Source organism: Otolemur garnettii, unplaced genomic scaffold (assembly GCF_000181295.1).
Source record: "Otolemur garnettii isolate 467f Iridium unplaced genomic scaffold, OtoGar3 scaffold00017, whole genome shotgun sequence".
Lineage (NCBI taxonomy): Eukaryota > Metazoa > Chordata > Mammalia > Primates > Galagidae > Otolemur > Otolemur garnettii.
In genome coordinates this window covers 14,761,241-14,781,255 of record NW_003852412.1, presented here as the reverse complement: position 1 = coordinate 14,781,255, position 20,015 = coordinate 14,761,241, and the positions used below count along the sequence as shown (strand labels likewise).

General features: G+C 38.9%; 1 protein-coding gene across 1 annotated transcript in view; it reads right to left on the bottom strand.

Annotated features, from left to right (window-relative positions):
- MSH3 (mutS homolog 3) overlaps positions 1 to 20,015 on the bottom strand; it is a 202,185-nt gene that overhangs the window by 108,581 nt on the left and 73,589 nt on the right. The window contains exons 11-12 of the mRNA XM_023510913.1: positions 6,171 to 6,255; positions 3,138 to 3,247 (exon numbers count right to left, since the gene is read on the bottom strand). Coding sequence (XP_023366681.1) covers positions 3,138 to 3,247; positions 6,171 to 6,255 — 195 coding nt within the window. The remainder of the gene's footprint in view (positions 1 to 3,137; positions 3,248 to 6,170; positions 6,256 to 20,015) is intronic.

Here is a 20,015-nt window from a genome sequence, read left to right as displayed (position 1 = left end):
TCCTAGATTAACTTTGCGATTGCCCCAAGAGCTAGAATACGCTAAACAAAACAAAGAAGAACTAGAGGGATTTAAGAGGATTCACAGATGACTGACAAATAATGAGGTCTTCAGAACGTGGAGAGATTTGTATTATCTTGCTAAACTCCCTCATCAAACGTTATGTGTTCTACGATCTCACTGTAGAAGAAAACCAGACCCTAACCAATCTTCAGCTGTTAATGCCAAAGACAGAGTATCAGCCTAGAGCAGCAGTTCTCAACCTTCCTAATGCCGCCATGTATTTTCATTGTTACAAAGCCGTGCGACTCACAGGTTGAGAACCACTGGCCTAGAGGAACCACTGATGCAATCAACATCAGTTCTTCAACTTATGTCAGTGCAAGGAATACTGTCAGAAATCACTTAACCACAGGGTTATGTTCTAAGAAACATACTGTTAGGTGGTATCATAATTGGGGGACCACAGAATGCACTTACACAAGCCTAGATGGTACAGTCTATTGCACAGCTAGGCTGTGTGGAATAGTCCCTTATTCCCAGGCTACACACCTGTACAGCATGCAACTGCACCCAATGTCACCATGCAGGGCATGACTGCAAATACAATACACAGCTGAGCAGAGCCACTGACTAGTCAGCACATTGTCCTTAGATATTTGTTTGTATAGGATGATGCCAACCGCTGATGATGCCACTGTACCCTAGCCCAGGTAAAAGAGAACTTATTTCACCAAAAAAAAAAAAAGAGAGAGAAAAGAAAAAAATAGATTTAACTGGAATTCTTCTGAAGTAGATTTTAATAGATTAGGAGGATAAAGGTTTTTAAATCATGACCTGAAGTAAAAATAACGAAGTAGTTTGTGTGTTTGTTTTTGGCTAATGTCAATGGTAGGGCAGTGAAAAGTTCATATTTAAAAACATCAGTGATTCACTGCCTGGCATATTTTCTCTCAGCCTTTCTGGGAAGGTAGGATCCCAAGGGATATGTGATTCAACCTGTAAAAGCAGACAATGTGGTCTACTAAATTTATCTGAAATTAACACTCATCACACAAAAGAAAGGAAATTTAGCATTAGAAATAAAAATTTTTATTTACGTGTAAAAGACTGCTAGTGAATCTGTTTCTACTGAATGTTTCAACCAACCAAATAACACACAAAAACTACAGTGGCTATCTAGGCAGATGTCTTTCCTTGAACCAGAATGCTGTGTCCCTTACACTGCTGTCTCAGAGTATCCGCAGAAAGCCATCTCGTCTGTCTACGTTTGCTCTGCAAGGTCTCCTTATCTCATCTGAATCTCAAAGTAAATATTTCCATTGTCAGGATTTCTTCTTTACCTTGTCACTTTCCCATCAGAGTGACCTACTAAATCCAAAACGATTGAGTACTCACCATCAAAACAGTGTCTTAAAGTTTATTAACAACACTGACAACCACCTCTGCTATCCTTTCTTGACAATAGTGACTATTTACCAATCACAGAGTGAAATAAGGCCAATAATACCATCCACTTAGCTGTAGCCTCTTTAGAAGAGGCAGTGCTTACAAAGCTGCAGGCTGACGGCCTGGTGTGAGATGAAGATGACATGTTTTACCATTTCAAAAGTGAGAGCACTGCGCATCAGTGAGACTGACTCACTCAGTGGATGGAGCCAACACACAGCAGTTCTCTACCCACCACACCACGTTCTCTCTGGCCACTAGTGCCGGCTCAGCCTCTGGGCTCAGTGCTGGCTTACAACCTGGGCTTCACCCCATCAGCTGTGAGACACTAAACAAAGCGCTAAAGCTCTCTGAATCTGTTTCCTCATTTCAAGGACTCACCTCAGAGGGTGACTTTGAGTATTAAATACTGGTACATTGTAAGAGCGCAATACATAACAGGATTTATTCAGTAAACGTCAACTGGGCTCCTACTAAATACCAGGCACTGTTCTCAGTGAGAGCCCCCAAATTTATGGGAAACTTCAAACAATTCCAATCCCCGTCCACCTCAAGACCAGTTAAATCACAATCTCTGGGGATTTGACACAGCCATCAGTATTTTGTGAAGCTTCCCAGATGGTTCCAACGTGTAGAAATCATTATACTTTAGACACCAGACCAGTGTTTTTCAACCTTTTTTTTTTTTAAATCTCACAGCACACTTGAACCTATAAACTTCTGTGGCACACTTAAATTATGTTGATCAAAAAAAGTAAAAAAAAAAAAAAAACTTACTGTGCTTTGAACTTCTTTTGAAAATAATTTAATTGGCTCGGCGCCTTTAATTGGCTCAAGCGGCTAAGGCACCAGCCACATACACCTAAGGTGGCAGGTTCGAATCCCCAGCCCAGGCCCGCCAAACAACAATGATGGCTGCAACCAAAAAATGGCCAGGCGTTGTGGCAGGTGCCTGTAGTCCCAGCTACTTGGGAGGCTGAGACAGGAGACTCGCTTGAGCCCAGGAGTTGGAGGTTGCTGTGAGCGTGATGCCATGGCATTCTACCCAGGGGGATAGCTTGAGGCTCCGTCCCAAAAAAAAAATAATAATAATAATAATTTAACTGATGATCTTTGAAATTTTTCGCAGCACACCTAAGATCTTCTTGCGCCACACCAGTGAAATCACTACACTAGACTCCCAGACCCTCCCTGAGGAAGCTAGTTCATCCATTCCAGCTTCCTAGTGTTTCACACCTAACCCCTCTGCCCTGCCCTGCTGTTGCTGCTTTCACTCAGGGCCTCAGCCTCTTTTCAGTTTCCATGAATTTGCTACCTTAGCCTGCACCCTTACTCAGAAGCAGCTCCTCAAGTTAACCTTCACACCCTTCCACAAAGCGCACCTGCCCATCCCTGCAGCCCCCCTTTCCCTGCTTGCTCACACTACTGATGACCCAAACTAACTGGACAACTTGCTATCCCGGACGACACCCATGTCTTCTAATCTGCAAACAGGCTCATTTTAGGGGATAAGGAAAAAAAAATCCTCATGGTATTAGGCAGTCTATTGGCATTTACAAAATACAATGTTCTCCAATTTAAAACTGTATTTTATAAACCATGGTAACCTTGGTCTTATGGTGGTTAATATACCTGTAATTTCACAATTTTACAACTTCAGATTAAACACAAATTAAGAATTTTTTTACCTTAATTTTAGGAGTGGCTGGGTCACCCAACTCTTTAACTTCCGTCTTCCAAATGCAGTTTTAGTATGGTCTAAAACCCAAAGCAAACTTCCTCTGGTTTTCATATCAGTCTAAGAAAGGCCATAAAACAAGTTTTACTAACTAGACAATTATATTTGTGCCAAATAGTTCTTCATGAGCCCTAGTTGGTCCATATATCCCAGTTTTAAATGCTATATATGCCTAGCACAATGTATGGCTCATGACAGATGTTCATTTAATGTCTGATGAATATATACATATAGAAAATAAAGTTTGGCCAGGCACAGTAATCCTGTAATCCTCAAACTCTGGGAGGCTGAGTCAGGAGGATCACTTCAGCTCTGTAGTTTGAGACCAGCCTAAGCAAGAGCGAGACCCTGTCTCTACTAAAAATAGAAAACTTTAGCCAGGTGTTGTGGGAGGCGCTTGTCCCAGCTACTCAGGAGGTTGAGGCAGGAGGACCCCCTGAATCCAGGAGTTTGAAATTACAATCAGCTATGATGATGCCACTTGCACTCTACTCAGGACAACAAAATGAGACTCTGTCTCAAAAAAAAGAAAAGAAAAGAAAGGAAAAGAAAAAGAAAAGTAGTATTGATATTTTACACAGAAAAGGGATAGTCTGTGTGATTTTGGTTAACTAAGATACATTATTCAGAAGGCTATTTTGAAATATGTTTGCCCTAAGTATCTTAAAAACATAATTGCATACTTTCCTGCCTTGGGAAGTAAAGATAATTAAGTTTTCCTTTGGTAGAACTCAGTACCTTCCACTGCCTCAAAGTTACTATCTTAAAGACCAGAGTTCTCATGAAGACACTCAACAAGTAGAAAGTACTGGAGATGGACATGAACTTGCATTGCCCTCAAGGTACCTTACTTATCCTGGAAGGGTTTTATAAGGCAAGTGTTCTGATTCAGACAGACTGCAGGGTAACTGAGGCCCTGAGGGCAGAGGTGACATGCCTTTATTCAGCGCACAGCGCTGGGGAGTAAACACGGCAAGTCCATGTTACCCGGCTCAGGGTGGCAGGCGGGCACATAAGAAGTCAGCACAAGCGGAAGGTCCTGTGCTGCTACTGTCCCCCTGGGATACAAGAGTAAAATGCCAAGCAGCAGTTCCATAATCACGACATAACTTTCAGTGGCAGCATGGGTGAGAAAGCCCACATAATTTTACCTGCCCCTACAAGGTTTATTTTAGTCTGTTTTATTAAATCTCTAATAAAAGCCTACTGTTGCCACTTAAAAGTTGAGTCCTAAAAAATTCACAATGAAGTAGAGCTCTGTTCATTTTAACCAAGGATTCATAGTATTACAAAGTCTATTCAGATATTTAAATTTTATTTGGGATATAAAACTAATATTACACCTGAGCTAGGTTTTTTGTTTATTTTTTGTTTTTCCTTTTGCTCTGTAAGAAGCTCCCTATAGAGTACTTCCTGGGGTGTTTATACATAAGTTTGAGGAGGGGAGACTCATAATTAGGATGCAATGCCACTGGCAGGAATCAACCAGAAAAGGTATGACATTCGCTCCCAGGGTTCGGGAGTTCAATGCGGAGCACACAGAGAAGACACAGGTCAGGAAGGCTCCTCTGAGGAGGGGCTGGACATGCAAAGACAACAGAGAAGGGCCTGAAAAGCAACAGCACTGTATACTGAGACCAGAGCAGAAGGGACTCCCTGGAGTAAAGCGTCTGGTGAGGAGGACAATGGAAGGAAATTACCTGGCCTGCTCCAATGACCTGACAGCACTGGAGAAGCAGGGAGAGGGAGGGGTGGAAGAAACACAGCCCAACGTTACACTTTTGCTCTCTCCCTCTCCCAACGTTTTTCACTGCTCTGTGGAAGGGGAGACCAAAGTAGGGATGCAAAGACAAGCAGAAGATGGTAATTCTCATCTTCTGTTTCGACAACGGCCCTGCTAATGGAAGGGATTATGGAGGGTATGTGACTCTAGCTACATGATTTTTGCCTTAGGATTCTGATTTCAGAACCGACTGCCCTGTCTCAGTGTTTAAACAGGGAACTGTCACAGAAGAAGGAGAGCTCAGAATGCCAGGGCTATGTCTGTGGCTGACTACGCGTTCTTCTCCAGCCACGAAATGCCCTTTGATTCCTACTTGTTCACGGTCATGGGGATGGATACCGAGTTGATGACAGAGAGCTGTGGGACAGATTCTCAGCTACTGGATGGCAAAATGACAAGATAAAAATGTTACTGCATAAAAATAAGTCTGACTCAAGTATACTAGGATAGATAGGCGGAGGGAGAAGCAAAGGGAGAGAAACTAGTTAACAACGTACAAATCTAGGAGGCAGGAGAATAAATTCAGTGTTCAATCTGCAACAGTAATAAATATTTCTGAAAAGCTATAAACCATTTGACTTGGTTCAGGTTCTCTACGGTTGCTCTATGACATCATTACGGTAACATTAGTTTTGCAATATAATGGCCTATCTTTTGAAATAATTTAATAAATAAAGTGATAATTTTAATGTCATCATTATCTTCCTAATGGATCAATAAAAGACAATGCTAAAAATCTGTGAAGTGAACAATGGTGCATCTAACTATCTAACTAAATATCTCAGTAGCTTGTTTTACATGCTGGATAGTGAAATAAGACTGCAAACATTTCAACAATTAGCTATGGGTATGAAGGAAAAATATAATCAAGCAGGCAAAGAAAGTTCCCTTCATATCAATTTTCAAAGATGATGCCTTTCCAAAGAAATACTTGATATTGAACTGAGGATATAGAAATTGTCAGGATGGGCATCTTCCTCAAACATTAAAAAGAACAGCTCAATAGCTCCCCAAACACTCCTCTCCAAAGTAACATCTGATATAATTCATTCTCCAAACAGTGGGAGCTGCAGGGCTGCAGGGTGGTCAGCTGAGGCCTGATCGTTATTTTCACCAGCACTCCTATGAAGACACTGCTGCCTTACTCCAATTTGTTTTGCAAAACGATTTTGAACCAACTAGTCCTTACAATTGCCTGACCTGATTCTGTAGGATTTCCAGATTCCTTAATGTTGTTCCATTAATTGTCATAAACTCCTTTTCACTTGACAGCTGTTTAAAATTCCTGTAAAAGAATGAAATATAATTAGCCAAGATGTAAGTACATAAATAAAAAACGAATTTAGGAACCAGGAACATTCCAGTAACATTATGACAAAAATTAGCATTTTGATAGAAAATCAAACCAAAAGGAGCAAAATAAAAATTCATGAGGATACTCTGTTCCATTAAAGCTGATGCTGGTAAATATATTGATGAAAAAGAAGGATAGTTACTCCAACACCAAAAAGTAAGAATGAGAAAGGGAAGTAACGGAAACAACATTGTGTTTTTATTTTACACCTCCAGGATTAGAACCGGACAGTCTGATCACTGGCAGAGTAAGGGTGGTACCTTCAGGAAAAGCTATGCAATTAGCCTGAAAAATATGCCAAGATGGTTAAAACTGTCCTCCTTATTCTTCGGCATTGAGATTATCTTGATAAACCCTTTAAAAACTTTTAATCGATATTCTGACATATCCAATAAATGTTATTTACTCTATAATTAACAACACATATTAAGGTGGCCAATGTTTAATGAATATAAAACTGAAAAGGTAGCAAAAGTTATTTCCTTAAACTCAATAAAAGCATTCACGCTCTACTTTTGTTCCTGTAACTATCCAAAATTAAATTAAAAGTTTAATTTCAAACAGACTCAAGAATTGAGATGCAACATGTCTAATAAAAGTACAATTCGAATTAATGTTAATTACTAATATATTACTAAGGCAATAGTTCAATTTTCTTTATTAGTCAGGCCTTAGATCAGTGATTTTCTACTGGTGGACTACAAAAATTTTTAAAGATTACTTAAGTTATTTCTGAAAAAAGTTCAAAACACAGCAAGTATATTCTTTTTCCTCTTTTTAAACGAACATTATTTAAGTGTGCCACGGAACTTTAACTATAGGTTCAAGTGTGCCATGAGATAAAAAAGGTAGAAAAACACTGCCTTAGATGTTTTCCATCAACAGCATTTATAAACTTGATGGCTTATTTTTAAAGGTAAGAAATATAACAGCAGGTCACTAAACTATTTAATGGAAGGAAAGCATTAAGTGTACTCTAAACCTAACCATACTTCTCCGGGCTGTAATGAGATTTAAGTAAAATTCAGTTTCCCAAGGCAGTTAGGAAACAAGTCCTCACTCAGGAATCTGGAGAGACTAAAATCAGTCTGAAAAAGCTGTACTCATACAGACCTCCTTTCAGTGGTTCTCAACCTATGGGTCACGATCCCTTTGTAACAATGAAAATACATCCTACATATCAGATATTTACATTACAATTCACAGCAGTAGCACAATGATAGTCATGAAGTAGCAATGAAAATAATTTTACGGTTGGGGGTCACCACAACATGAGCAACTGTATAAAAGGGTCTTGGCAATAGGAAGGTTGAGAACCACTGTGCTAGACAATGTCCCCCAACTAAGGCCTCCAAGCACTGGAAAAGAGAAATACACATATTAGGAATGTTGCCTAGTAACTGAACACTTGTCCTATGGCAGAGTTCTCTGTGACATGTTTGATCTAGCATTTACCTATTAATGACGGCAGGTGTGTTCAGCCCTTTCCCTCTTATAACTGTTAACTTTATCTTGTATTAAAGCAATTTACACTGCGCTTCTACTCACTTTAATAGAGCTAAGTAAGGCTGAGGGCAAAGATTATATATTACTTCATCTTGTAGCACCTGTAAGGCCCAGCAGAAAGATGCTCAACAAATGTCTGCCATCTTCCTATGGGAAGCCAGTTTGGCTGTGTCACCCCTCCCCCCCATTTTGTGTCATAAAGCCCCCAAAATGCTGTGAATGCCCAGAAATAGTTACATAAAACATTGTTTACAGGAAGAAACAATGAGGCGGTGATTGGCTGTGTAGCTGAGATGCGGCCACACAAATCTGTGGTCAAAGATCCAAGTTGTAAGGGCTGATATCCCTGGACTCTGAGTTGGTATAACCAGTTTATCTATGTGTTTATTATTTTTATTTATTTATTTATTTGAGACAGTGTTGTGAGCTCCTGTTCCCTCCGCCTTCTCCCAGTCCCCTGCCCTACGGGCAACCTCTTGCCCTCTCCGGTTCCCTTGCTCCTCTGCCCTACAGGCCTTTCCCAGCCACGTTCCCATAGTCTCCAGAATTCAAAGAGGCATGGAAAGTCCCAAGTTTCACAAAACCCCCAAGTTCTCAATAGATGGACAATGGTGAAAAACTCACCGAGGCTTGATTAATTACTGTTGTATGACCATAACCATTGTGATTTAAGATGTATCCATTGATCAATTATTGTTATATAATCGTAACCATTGTGATTTGAGACGTATCCATTAACAACCAAGCTGTAACCCTGCCAATGGCGATGTTCCTCATCCTCCCCCACCCCTCACTTTGCAGAAAAAAAAGGTATAAAAGACAAATAACCCTGCACTTCGTGGCCACTTATCTCAGAACAACAGCCCTAGCACAGGTGCAAATAAATCACCAATTATTTGCATCAGAGTGGGTACGAGTTTATTTTTTGGGGTCACTTAGGTTATTTCAACAGTCTCACTTTGTTACTCTCATAGAGTGACAGGGCATCATAGCTCACAGCAACCTCAAACTCTTGGGCTCAAGTGATCCTCTTGCCTTAGCCTCCCAGAGTGCTAAGATTACAGGCATGAGCCACCACACTTGGCCTACCTATGTGTTTAGAAATGAGTCCTTTAACTCCCCTGTTCCTGACCCATTTAACTAACCACATCCATGATTTAGGTTACATGGGCCACTTTGTAATGCTTGAGTCCCAGCAGAAGGTGTGCTTATCACCTAAATAGTGTTCACAGTCCCTGTTAATTTGGGTTTTGCCCCTCCCCACTTCCCCCTCCTCCCTGCTTGATTCCCACTGAGTTTTACTTCCCTCTGTGCACATGTATGTTCAGTTACTTCCAGTTTAACAGTGAGCACATGTGGTGTTTGTTTTTCCATTCTTGAGACACCTCACTCAGGAGAATGGTCTCCAATTCCATCCAGATTGTTGCAAAAGGTTTTAGTTCTTTTTTCTATGGCTGAGTAGTACTCCAAGGTATACATATACCACATTTTATTAATACACTCATGAGGTGATACAAGCGTAGGTTGATTTCATGTCTGCAATTGTGAACTGTACTGTAAATACACACTTGGCTGCAGATGTCTTTTTGTTGAGAAGACTTTTTCCTTTGGGTGAATATCCAGCAGCAGGATTGCTGGATTGGATGGCGGGTTTACTTTTAGTTCTTTGAGGAATCTCCATACTGTTTTTCATAAAAGTTTTATTTATTTGCAATCCCATCAACTGTGTATAAAGTTCCTGTCTCTCTGCATCCACACCAGTATCTATTGTACTTAAACTTTTTTTTTTGAGACAGAGTCTCACTATGTCACCCTTGGTAGAGTGCCGTAGCGTCACAGTTCACAGCAACCTCAAACTCCTGGGCTTAAACCATTCTCTTGCCTCAGCCATCCAAGTAGCTGGGACTACAGGCGCCTGTCACAACACCCGGCTTTTTTGCTGCTGTTGTTGTTTAGCTGGCCAGGGGCCAGGTTTGAACTCGCCAGGCTGGGTGTATGTGGCTGGTGCCCTACCCACTGAGCTACGGGCTCCACCCGGTATTGAACCTTTTTGATAAATGCCATTCAAATAGGGGTAAGGTGATACCCCAATGTAATTTTAATTTGCATTTCCCTTGCTTAGTGGCACTGAGGACTTTTTTCATGTTATTGGCCATTTGGTCTTTCTTCCTTTGGGAAGCTTCTGTTCATGTCTTTTGCCCACTTTTTAATAGGGTTTTTCTCTTGCTGATTTGCTTGAGTTTGTAAATTCTGGTTTTAGCCCTTTCTCAAATGTGCAGCTTGCAAATACTGTCTCCCATCCTGTAGGCTACCTGTTCTGTTAATTATTTCCTTAGCTGTGCAGAGCTTTTTAGTTTAGTCAAATCTCATTTATTAATTTTTATTGTTCCCATGATTACCTTTGGGGTCTTTTTCATCAATTCTTTGCCTAGGCTGATGATTTCCTTTTATTTTCTTTAATTATGAACATGTCTTTGGCCTAAATGATTAGTTGTTTTCAGTATTAACTATATATAGCTTAAGAAAAATAAAGGAACAAGCAGTCCATTTCATCCAAACATTTACACTGTCTAGAATAAAGTTTTACCTACATTTTCCTCTAGAATTCTTATGTTTTCATTACTTAAATCCAAGTCTTTTATCCATTTTAAATTTTTTTTTTTTTTTTGCAGTTTTTGGCTGGGGCTGGGTTTGAACCCATCACCTCCGGTATATGGAGCTTGTGTCCTACTCCTTTGAGTCACAGGTGCCACCCAATCTTGAATTAATTTTTACGAGTGATGAGAGGTAAGGGTCCTATTTCATTATTCTACATGTGGAGATCCAATTTTCCCAGCACCATTTATTGAATAGGGCTAATTTACCCCAGTGTATGTTGTTGTCTGCTTTGTCAAAAAATCAGTTGATTTTAGGTAGATGGTTTTATATCTGGGTTCTGTCCCATTGGTTCTAGTCTCTATTTTTGTACCAATGCCATGCTTTTTGGGTTACTATAGCTTTGTAGTATAGTTCAAAGTCTGATAATGTGATGCCTCCGGATTTGTTCTTTGCTTGAGATCACCCTTCAAGCCTCTTTTATAAGCGCACTAATCCCATTCACAAAGGCCCTGAAGGAGGACCTCATCTCCTCCTGAAGGCTCTACCTCTTAATACCACATTGGTGATTAGGTTTTGACACATAAATTTTGGGGGGAGAGGGGCATAAACATTCAGACCACAACAGCTGGCATGAGATAAAGATTAATTAAGAAACCACAACCCAGTAGCCTTTCCTGAGCATCCCTGCTAGCTACCCTTGTCTCCCACCAACAACAGAGAAGCACCCATCAACACATGAATGAATTCATCAACTGTGGTACATATATACCATAGAGTACTAGTCAGCCATAAAAGAGACGAACACTTTATATTTTCTGTATTCACCCGGAGTTGAAGAATATTCTTCTAAGTATCACAAAAAATGGAAAAGTATCCAATGTACTCAATATTAATATGAGACCAAGAGATAAACAGCTACACACCCACATAGAAAAGAAATGAAGTTCAAGTGGGAAGGGGTGAAGTAGGAAAGGGGAGCAGGAGGAAGAGGGGGACTGGTAAGTTCTCACCTAATGGGCACAATGGAAGTGTGTTCAGCACACCCCCAGTGAAGGGCTCAACTACAACTTAAACTTTGCCTAACAGATGCAAACTGTAATCTAATCATTTGCACCCTCAAACTTAATCTAATCATGTTAATCTGAACAAAAACTAAAAAATAAAATTCTGATGAAGTTAACAAAAAAATTAAATAAGAGGTATAAGAAATAATTTTTCACTGGTGAGAGGAGTGGTATTTAAGTGTGTGGACTATTCAGAAATGCTGCTCAGCTGCTTAAAACCCTCACATGAACAGGGTCTAATAATCCTATAAATCCAACGGTCCATGCCCTGAGGAATGGTGTGTTAGGCTTAGAATTCTGACAGCATCCCCTGCTCCATTTATGAGAAATTTCTCACCTGACTCCAAAATCAAACCACACCTGCCGGACTATCACATGTCTCAAGTGAACCACTAAAACAAAGTGCTGTCAGAATACCAAAAAGACAGAGTTGGAATTACATGGAGCAAGACTTTTTGTGATGTTTTTGAGATGTTTTTGTGCCTGCTTGCTAAAACATACATGCGAGCCAGCATTTGGTTTGGATTAACATACCACCTGGTACAGAGGTGGCGAGAGAGGAGGCTTACAACCCTCACCTATATGTAACTACTGGAGGCTCCCAATATCTACCGTATCAAAAAGAAACAGTGACCGAACAACCAAACAGGCTCTAGGTAGCTCATGGCACCAGACCTGCACAGAGAAGGGACAGGTTCTTTAATTAGCAGTATTAATGTGCTGCATATGCAGGGTTTTGTTTGGTTGGTTGCAGGGTATTTTCTTTTTCTTTTTGCCCTCACTGAATGGTAATCTCAATTTCAAACTAGACACAGTGAGGAATTTCTTTAAACTGACACCTACATTGATTTTAACAAATGATCGACCAGGCTCAGCACCTGGAGCTCAATGGCTAGGGCACCAGCCACATACACCGGAGCTGGTGGGTTCGAACCCAGCCCGAGCCTGCCAAACAACAATGACAACAAAAAAAAAAAAAAAAAAAAAAATAGCCAGGCGTTGGGATGGGCACCTATCGTCCCAGGTACTGGGAGGCTGAGGCAAGAGAATCGCTTCAGCCCAAGAGTTTGAGGTTGCTGTGAGCTGTGATGCCACAGCACTCTCCCAAGGGCCACATAGTAAGACTCTGTCTCAAAAAAAATAATAAAAGATCAACTACTGGGCATTCTTAAATTAGACTGATTCCTATGGAACAATAAATACCAAACAACTACAGAAAGGATTAACCATGCTTTATAGATAAGCCTTCTGAAATTGGATCCTCCCTTCCAAATACAAAAGAAATTACCTCCTTTTAGTGTCTGTTTCCAATAGAAAGTACATATGTTTTGGAACTAAAGGTTATATCTGCCATCATCCTCAGGTACGCAGCAGTATGTAATCACTGACTTAAAATAAGCAATTCTAAATTACTTATCCTTATGGAAGCCACCAAATTTTATGCACTTTAGAGTGCACCTCATAAACAATGCCTGGCTAGAATTCTTGCTGTGTGAACCTGGATAGAAATCTTATAACACAGGGAAATACTTCATTAATATTTCAGACATCAAAAATACAAAGGATGCTTCTTTTGAGTTTTATAGTGGGAGGAAAATGTCCTTGCCAAAAGCTTGCCAGAGAAATTAAGACTATCATTCCTCCCCTACTTAAAAAAAAAAATCTTTCCCATTTAAACAAAGGCAGTATTTATTGAAAGATCAACCCATTGAAAAGAAACCATTTAAATATTTAAAAATAGAAATGGAAACCAAAAAAATCTATCATCTAACATGAAATCTATAGCTGAAAATAGTTCTCTACATACAGTTTTCAGAGTTTGCAAACTTACCATTTGTCTAATTTTGGTGGTTTATTTGTAAATTATAAATTGCTCTATATTATAAAACTTTAGTATTATAGATTCCCTTCTAATTAATTTGTAATTAAACAACATGACTAGCTTTAAAATGCTGCCAAAATCCATTAGAGAGACAAATAATGAGAAAGGTATATTCTGAGTCCTCAAGACCACTGCCAGGTTCAATGATTTGCTAGGAGGATACACAGGACTTGACATAGAGCCACGTTAACAGCTATAGTTTATGATGATGAAAGGATACAAAACAAAATCAGACGAAGGGAGAGGCCAAGTCAGGAGCAAACCCAGGGCAAGCAACCAAGAGTCCTCTCCTGGTGGAGTCACAGAGGTGCACTTAGTTTTTCCAGCAATGAGTTGTGACAAATGGAGTGAATGCTGTCTATCAGGGAAACTCATTAAAGCAGCGGTTCTCAACCCGTCGAGACCCACAGGAACTCTGTTAAAGGGTTGTGGCATTAGGAAGGTTGGAACCACTGCATTAGAGATTCAGTACCCAGGGTTTTTACTGGGACATCTTTTCCCTACCATGCGTTAAAATTCCAGCTCTCAGGAAGCAAGTATTCAGCATAAACTACATTGTTTGCACAAAAAGTTAAGGCATGGTGAGCCATTCTCATCAGGGAATAATAGAAACCCTCCCCAAACCCACGGTCTTGGATTCCGGTCAAGGGCCAAGCTTGTAAGCAGGGCTTTGTAAGGAGAGCTGTCTCATCAAGCCTGCTGTGTTAACTTTTTGCATATAATTTTCTCAAATTCTATTTCTCTAAAAGTATGTTTATTCACTATTTTTTATTTTCCTTCAAATTGACCCTTTTGTCCTAAACTAATTTTTTCTTCAATCATATTTCTTTCTTAAATCCTAACACCTCATTTCAAAGCTGTCCTACTTTTTTGGGGGGGGCAGTTTTTGGCCAGGGCTGGTTTGAATCCGCCACCTCCAGCATATGGGGCCTGCGCCCTACTCCTTCTATGTTCTTTCACATCTGGTGTCATTTTCTTAGTGTCTTTTAGTTCTTTTAAAAGTTGTGGTTTTAGTTTATTTGTGGGCATGTCTCTTTGGCATGTATTCATTATCTATAATGATGCTACCTTGCTTTTTATTTTTTCTCATAACTTTTTCTCAAATTTCCCATAGTTTTGAATGGGATTTGAATTTGGTTCTTTTTAGATTGTTAATTTTCAAGTGAATTTTTCTCAAGTTTTAGAACACTGGCACTGTTTTAGGATAGTTGTTCTAACTTCACACACCTTTTGTTATGTGTAGTATTCAATTATGACACCTGACCTTCCTTTCATTCATAAAAAATTAACTGCATGAGAAATTCCCTCCAACCATAAACAATTGGAAACTAGACAAAATATATAGGAAAAAAACAAACTTCTGGGGCACTGGGCAACACTTAGCACAGCAACGTGATTCCGAAGAAAAACAAAGGCGATAAACACTGCCTTCTGGGTGAGCCAGGGAAACTGGAATTTCTGAGACAGAATGCCAGAAGACAGAGCTGCACCTGGAGCTCCAGAGACCTGCACGAGAGTCCCCTCAAGTCTTTGGCCAAGAACTGGTCTTCAAACGTGTGTGGAGACATCTGTGACAGAACAACAGATAGCAGGATGAACAATGACCAGAGCTCACACAGGACTTCAGTTCACTTCCAGCCAGAGGGCAGATCCCTCAGAATACATGAGGCCCTGGGAATAAGTCTCAGAAGAGTACTGTGTTAGGAAAGGGATTAAAATAGGCAGAGATAGAGATTTCTCAACTTTTGCACGTTGACATTAGAAAAAAATGGTGTGTATATCAGATTTATATAATTTGCCAACTTGGAGTATGCCATTCAATGGTTTTTATTGTACAATAACAAAGTTGTACAACCATCACTACCGTGCAACTCCAGGCATTTTCATCATTATCACCCCCCAAAAGAAACCCTATGCTCATTAGCAATCACTTTCCAGGTCCTCCCCAACCCCAGGGGCCCTAGGCAACCACTAACGTCCTTTCTGTCTCTGAGGGGATTTGCCTATTCCAGACATCATTCAAGCAGAATCACGCAGGATGTCACCTTCTGTGACTAGTGTCTTTCATTTACCATAATACGCAAGGTTCATCCACGTTGTTGCATCTCAGTGCTTTATTCCTTCTTATGGTTGAATATTCTATTGCATGTACGTGACAGTGCATATATCCATTCCTCAACACTGGGGTTACTTCTACTTTTTAGTAATTATGAATAATGCTGTTATGAATGTATAATTTTTTGTGTGGACGTGTCACACACATCTTGAGTATACATCTAGTGAAATTGCTAGGACATGTGGTATGTTATGAGGTCCTGCCAGAATATTTTCTGAAATGGCTGTACCACTTTACACTCCTACTTGGCAATGTGTGAGGATTCTGATTTGCCTACATCCTTGCCAACACCTGCCTTTTCTAAAAATTACAGCCATTTTAGTGGGTATGAAGTTGCATGTCACTGGGCTCTGATTTGAATTTACCTGATGGCTAATGATGCTCAGCATCTTTTCACGTGCTTATTAGTCACGGGTATTATCTTCTTGGGAGAAATGCAGACACAGATCCTTTGCCCACTTTTTAACTGAATTTATTTTTCTTTTCACTATTGACCTGTCTTAGTTTTATGTATATCTATTCTAGATACAAGTCCCTTACTATATATATGATTTGCAAAAATTCTACTCAGTGGTTGTCTTATTTTATGGTTTGTTTGGTAGAACAAAAGTTTGTAACACGATGAAGTCCAACATATCTATTGTTTCCTTTTGTCACTTGTGTTGTGGGTGTCATAGCTAAGAAATTACTGCCTAATCCAAAGTCATGAATACTTGCATCAGTATTTTCTTCTAAGAGGTAAGGGTCCAACTTCATGTTCTTGCACTGATATCTAGTTGTCTGGTATCATTTATTTAAAAGAAAAATCAATCATGTCTCCATTGAATTGCCTTAACACCCTTGTCAGTAATCAAAAGACCATAAAGTTATAGATTTCTGAACTCTCGATTCGTTCCTATTGATCATATGTCTGTTCTTATGCCAATACCACACTGCCTTGATTACTTGCTTTGTAGTAAATTTTGAAAGAAGTATGAGCCCTCTCACTTTGTATTTCATCAAAATTATTAATGAAAATTTAAAGGACCCAAATAGCCATATAAATTTTAGGATCACCTGATCAATTTTGGCAAAGAAAGCAAGCTGGGATTTTGATGCAGAATACATTGAATTTGTAGATTAGTTTGGGGAATACATCTTAGAAAATATTAAGTCTTCTAATTCTTCAGTGTTTTTCCATTTATTTAGGTCTTCTTTAACTTCTTTCAATAACACTGTGTAGTTTCCAGAGTATGGGTTTTGTACTTCTTTTATTAAATTTGTTCTTATTTTATTCTTTGTGAATAAAAAGATTGTAAATGGAATTGTTTTCTAATTTTCATCTTTGGATTCTTCATTCCAAGTACAGTCATGTGTCGTTTAACAATGGAAATACGTGTAAGAAATGTTATTAGGTGACTTCATTGTTGTATGATTATAGTGAACTTATACAACCCTAGATAGATAGCAGAGCCTACTATACCACTAGGCTACATCATATAGTCTACTAATCATTGGCTACAAACCTGTAAAGCACGTCACTCTAGCGAATGAATACTGTAGGCAACTATAACACAAGACAGAAATCATAAAATGAAAGATTATAATCTTATGGCTTATAAAATGCTACCATCTTCTAAGCAGTCTGCAGTTGACCCAAATGTCATTGTGTAGCAACAACTACATATAGAAATACAATTGGGTTTTGCATATTCGTGTCCTGCAACTTTGTGAATATTAGCTCTATAGTTTTTTGTTGATTCTTTAGGGTCTTTATCTGGATAAGTTCATTCCATATGTAACAGACAGTTTACTGCTTCCTTTCCAACGTGAATGCCTTTTACTTCTTCCTTTTCTTTCCTAATAGCCTGGCCAGAATCTCCAGTACAGTGTTGAACAGAAGTTATGAGAGGAGACATCCTCATCTTGTTCCTGATCTTAAGGAGAAATATTCAGTCTTCACCATTAAGTCTGATGTTTAGCTATGAGATTTTCAGAGAGGTCCTTTATCAGGTCAAGGTTCTAGCATCAGATCCTTTACTTCTATCATCTTGGGTGTTACTATGAAAGGGTACTGAATTTTATCTAAAGCTTTTCCTGTCTATTGAGATTACTATGTTTTTTTTAATAAGGTAAATTATGTTAATTGGTTTTCAGCTTCTTAAACCAAACCTATATTCCTGAAATAAACCCAACAGTCATAGTATATCATCCTTTTAATACACTGCACGATGACATTTGCTTATATTTTACTAAAGATTTTTGTGCTTACACTCACAAAAGATGTTGGGTCCGTAGATTCTTCTCATGTAATCGCTTTGATTTTGGACTTCTGACATTTGGGGCCAAATAATTTTGTAGGACATGACCTGTGCCTTTTAGGATGTTCGGCAGGATCCCTGGCCTGTAGCCATTAGATAGCAGTATAACAGCTTATATATATTAAGCGGTTTCTTTCATTAGTAAAAGTAATCACCATATTTCATAATAAGTTTTTTTTTTTGCTGTTTTTTGGCCAGGGCAGGGTATGAACTCGCCACCTCCAGCATATGGGGCCAGTGCCTTACTCCTTTGAGCCACAGGCGCTGCCTTCATAAGAAGTTGTCTAAAAAAATTTTTTATAATTAATAATGGGTGGATTTTCTCATAGTTTCCTAACATTTCCAAAACTTTTTTGAAGTTGTGACCATGTCAATCTTCATAAAACCCATCCAAAATGACAAAAGCACTCATTTCTAAAACAACAACAAAGCCAATTCCTTTAGGACTCAGGTTAATTGTCATATCCCTCACATTCTACCTATTCAATTTCATTATAGTGCTCTGGGATAAACAAACTCTCAAAACAATTTTACAACCTCGAAATCTGCGTTATTTAACAAAACCTCACTTAACTCATCCTTAAGAACAATTGCTAAAATGGTGTATTTTCTCAAACCTAAAATTCAGTTATAAAAGCTCATAGATTTTTAAATAAACTTGTATCATGATTTTTATAAAATGTAGTTTTTGAGAAAACGTTTGCTAAACAAGGTAACTCAAGTTAAATTTATTTTCACTCTAACAGCAAAACTCATGAAATAAAAGTTCAGAAGTTCAGCATCATAAAGTATGATTATAAAATACAACTGTACTTTCCATACATAAGGAGAATATTCATTTTTCCAAAGGGGTAACATTCTTCTTTCAAAATGTAACTGTAGAATTACTCTTTTGGAATTAACTTCAGATTACATGCCACCCATAAACATCACTCATATTTCATTTTTAAGCAAAACAATAGCACCAATTTGGCCACCATCTCTAGTCCCCCATCTTGGTTTCCAATGATGTTTTGGCAATTTCCTACCAAGTCCACCATCACAGGATGAGGAATTCCTTTCTTCTCTCTTTAATTCTGTGTTTACTGACTGCCTACTTGGTGCTGGGCACATGCTGGATGCTAGGAATGTATACGAAGTGAGGACCTATCACTTTGGAGCTATTTATATCTTTATTTTTGGTTCTATGCAATTACCTAATAGGTACTGTGTTTCCTCGAAAATAAGACCTACCCAAAAAATAAGCCCTAGCAGAATTTCTATTCATTTGTTAAATATAAGCCCTACCCTGATAATAAGACCTAGTGATGGGCGTGGCTATGCATGCTAAGCCCGGCATTTCAGCTCAGAGCAGTAAGGAAGACTGGAATACCTTTTATCTACCACAGCTCCTTTCTCCAAGCCTTTCGCACTTGCACAGGTGACAACCATGGTAGCAGGCTTCCTATTGGACACATGCAAGCAGCTATGGGAAAGGAGTTCACGGATCACTAGCACCAGCCCCACCAACAAGGTCAGCTCCCCCTGTCAGGTTCCAGAAGAGATGACTTAACTGTATTTGAATAAATGTAGATTGTTGTATTATACTTAAAAAAAATAAGACATCCCCTGAAAACAAGCCTTAGTGTGTCTTCTTGAGAAAAATATAACACAGTATCTTATTTTCAGGGAAGCACGGTAGATGATACTATACCATATACTCATTTACTACCAAGGCCAGTTTCCCAAAAATTTTACAATATCACTATCAAGTGATAGTGATATAACAGAAGTTCAGTTTTATTCAATTTATCAATGTGTTAACCTTCAGGTAATTTAAGAATAAGCCATTTTAATTTCAGGACACAATCATTTATTGTTTAGTATTATTTTTACTTCAAATTAAATATGAGTAGGATTAATCTCTTCAGTCCCAAATTTGTCTATTTCTAAACACATCTGAGCCCCTGACTTTTTAAAATTAGTGTTCTATTCCAATGTTATGACTTCTTTGCATGATGACACAGGGGCAGAATCCTAAGTGTTAATGAGCAACGTGTTAATCACTAATGCTACCTTACTTTCTGAGAGGCTCCTTGTCATGACCAGATAAAATGGTAGGCAGCTTGTCTTTGACTATGCAACACAACCAACCATGGAAATAGATCTCTTTGATTAGTTTACTCTGGAGCTTAAAATAGAATCCAATGAGATATAATTCCAGGCTGCTATCTTTTTTTTTTTTT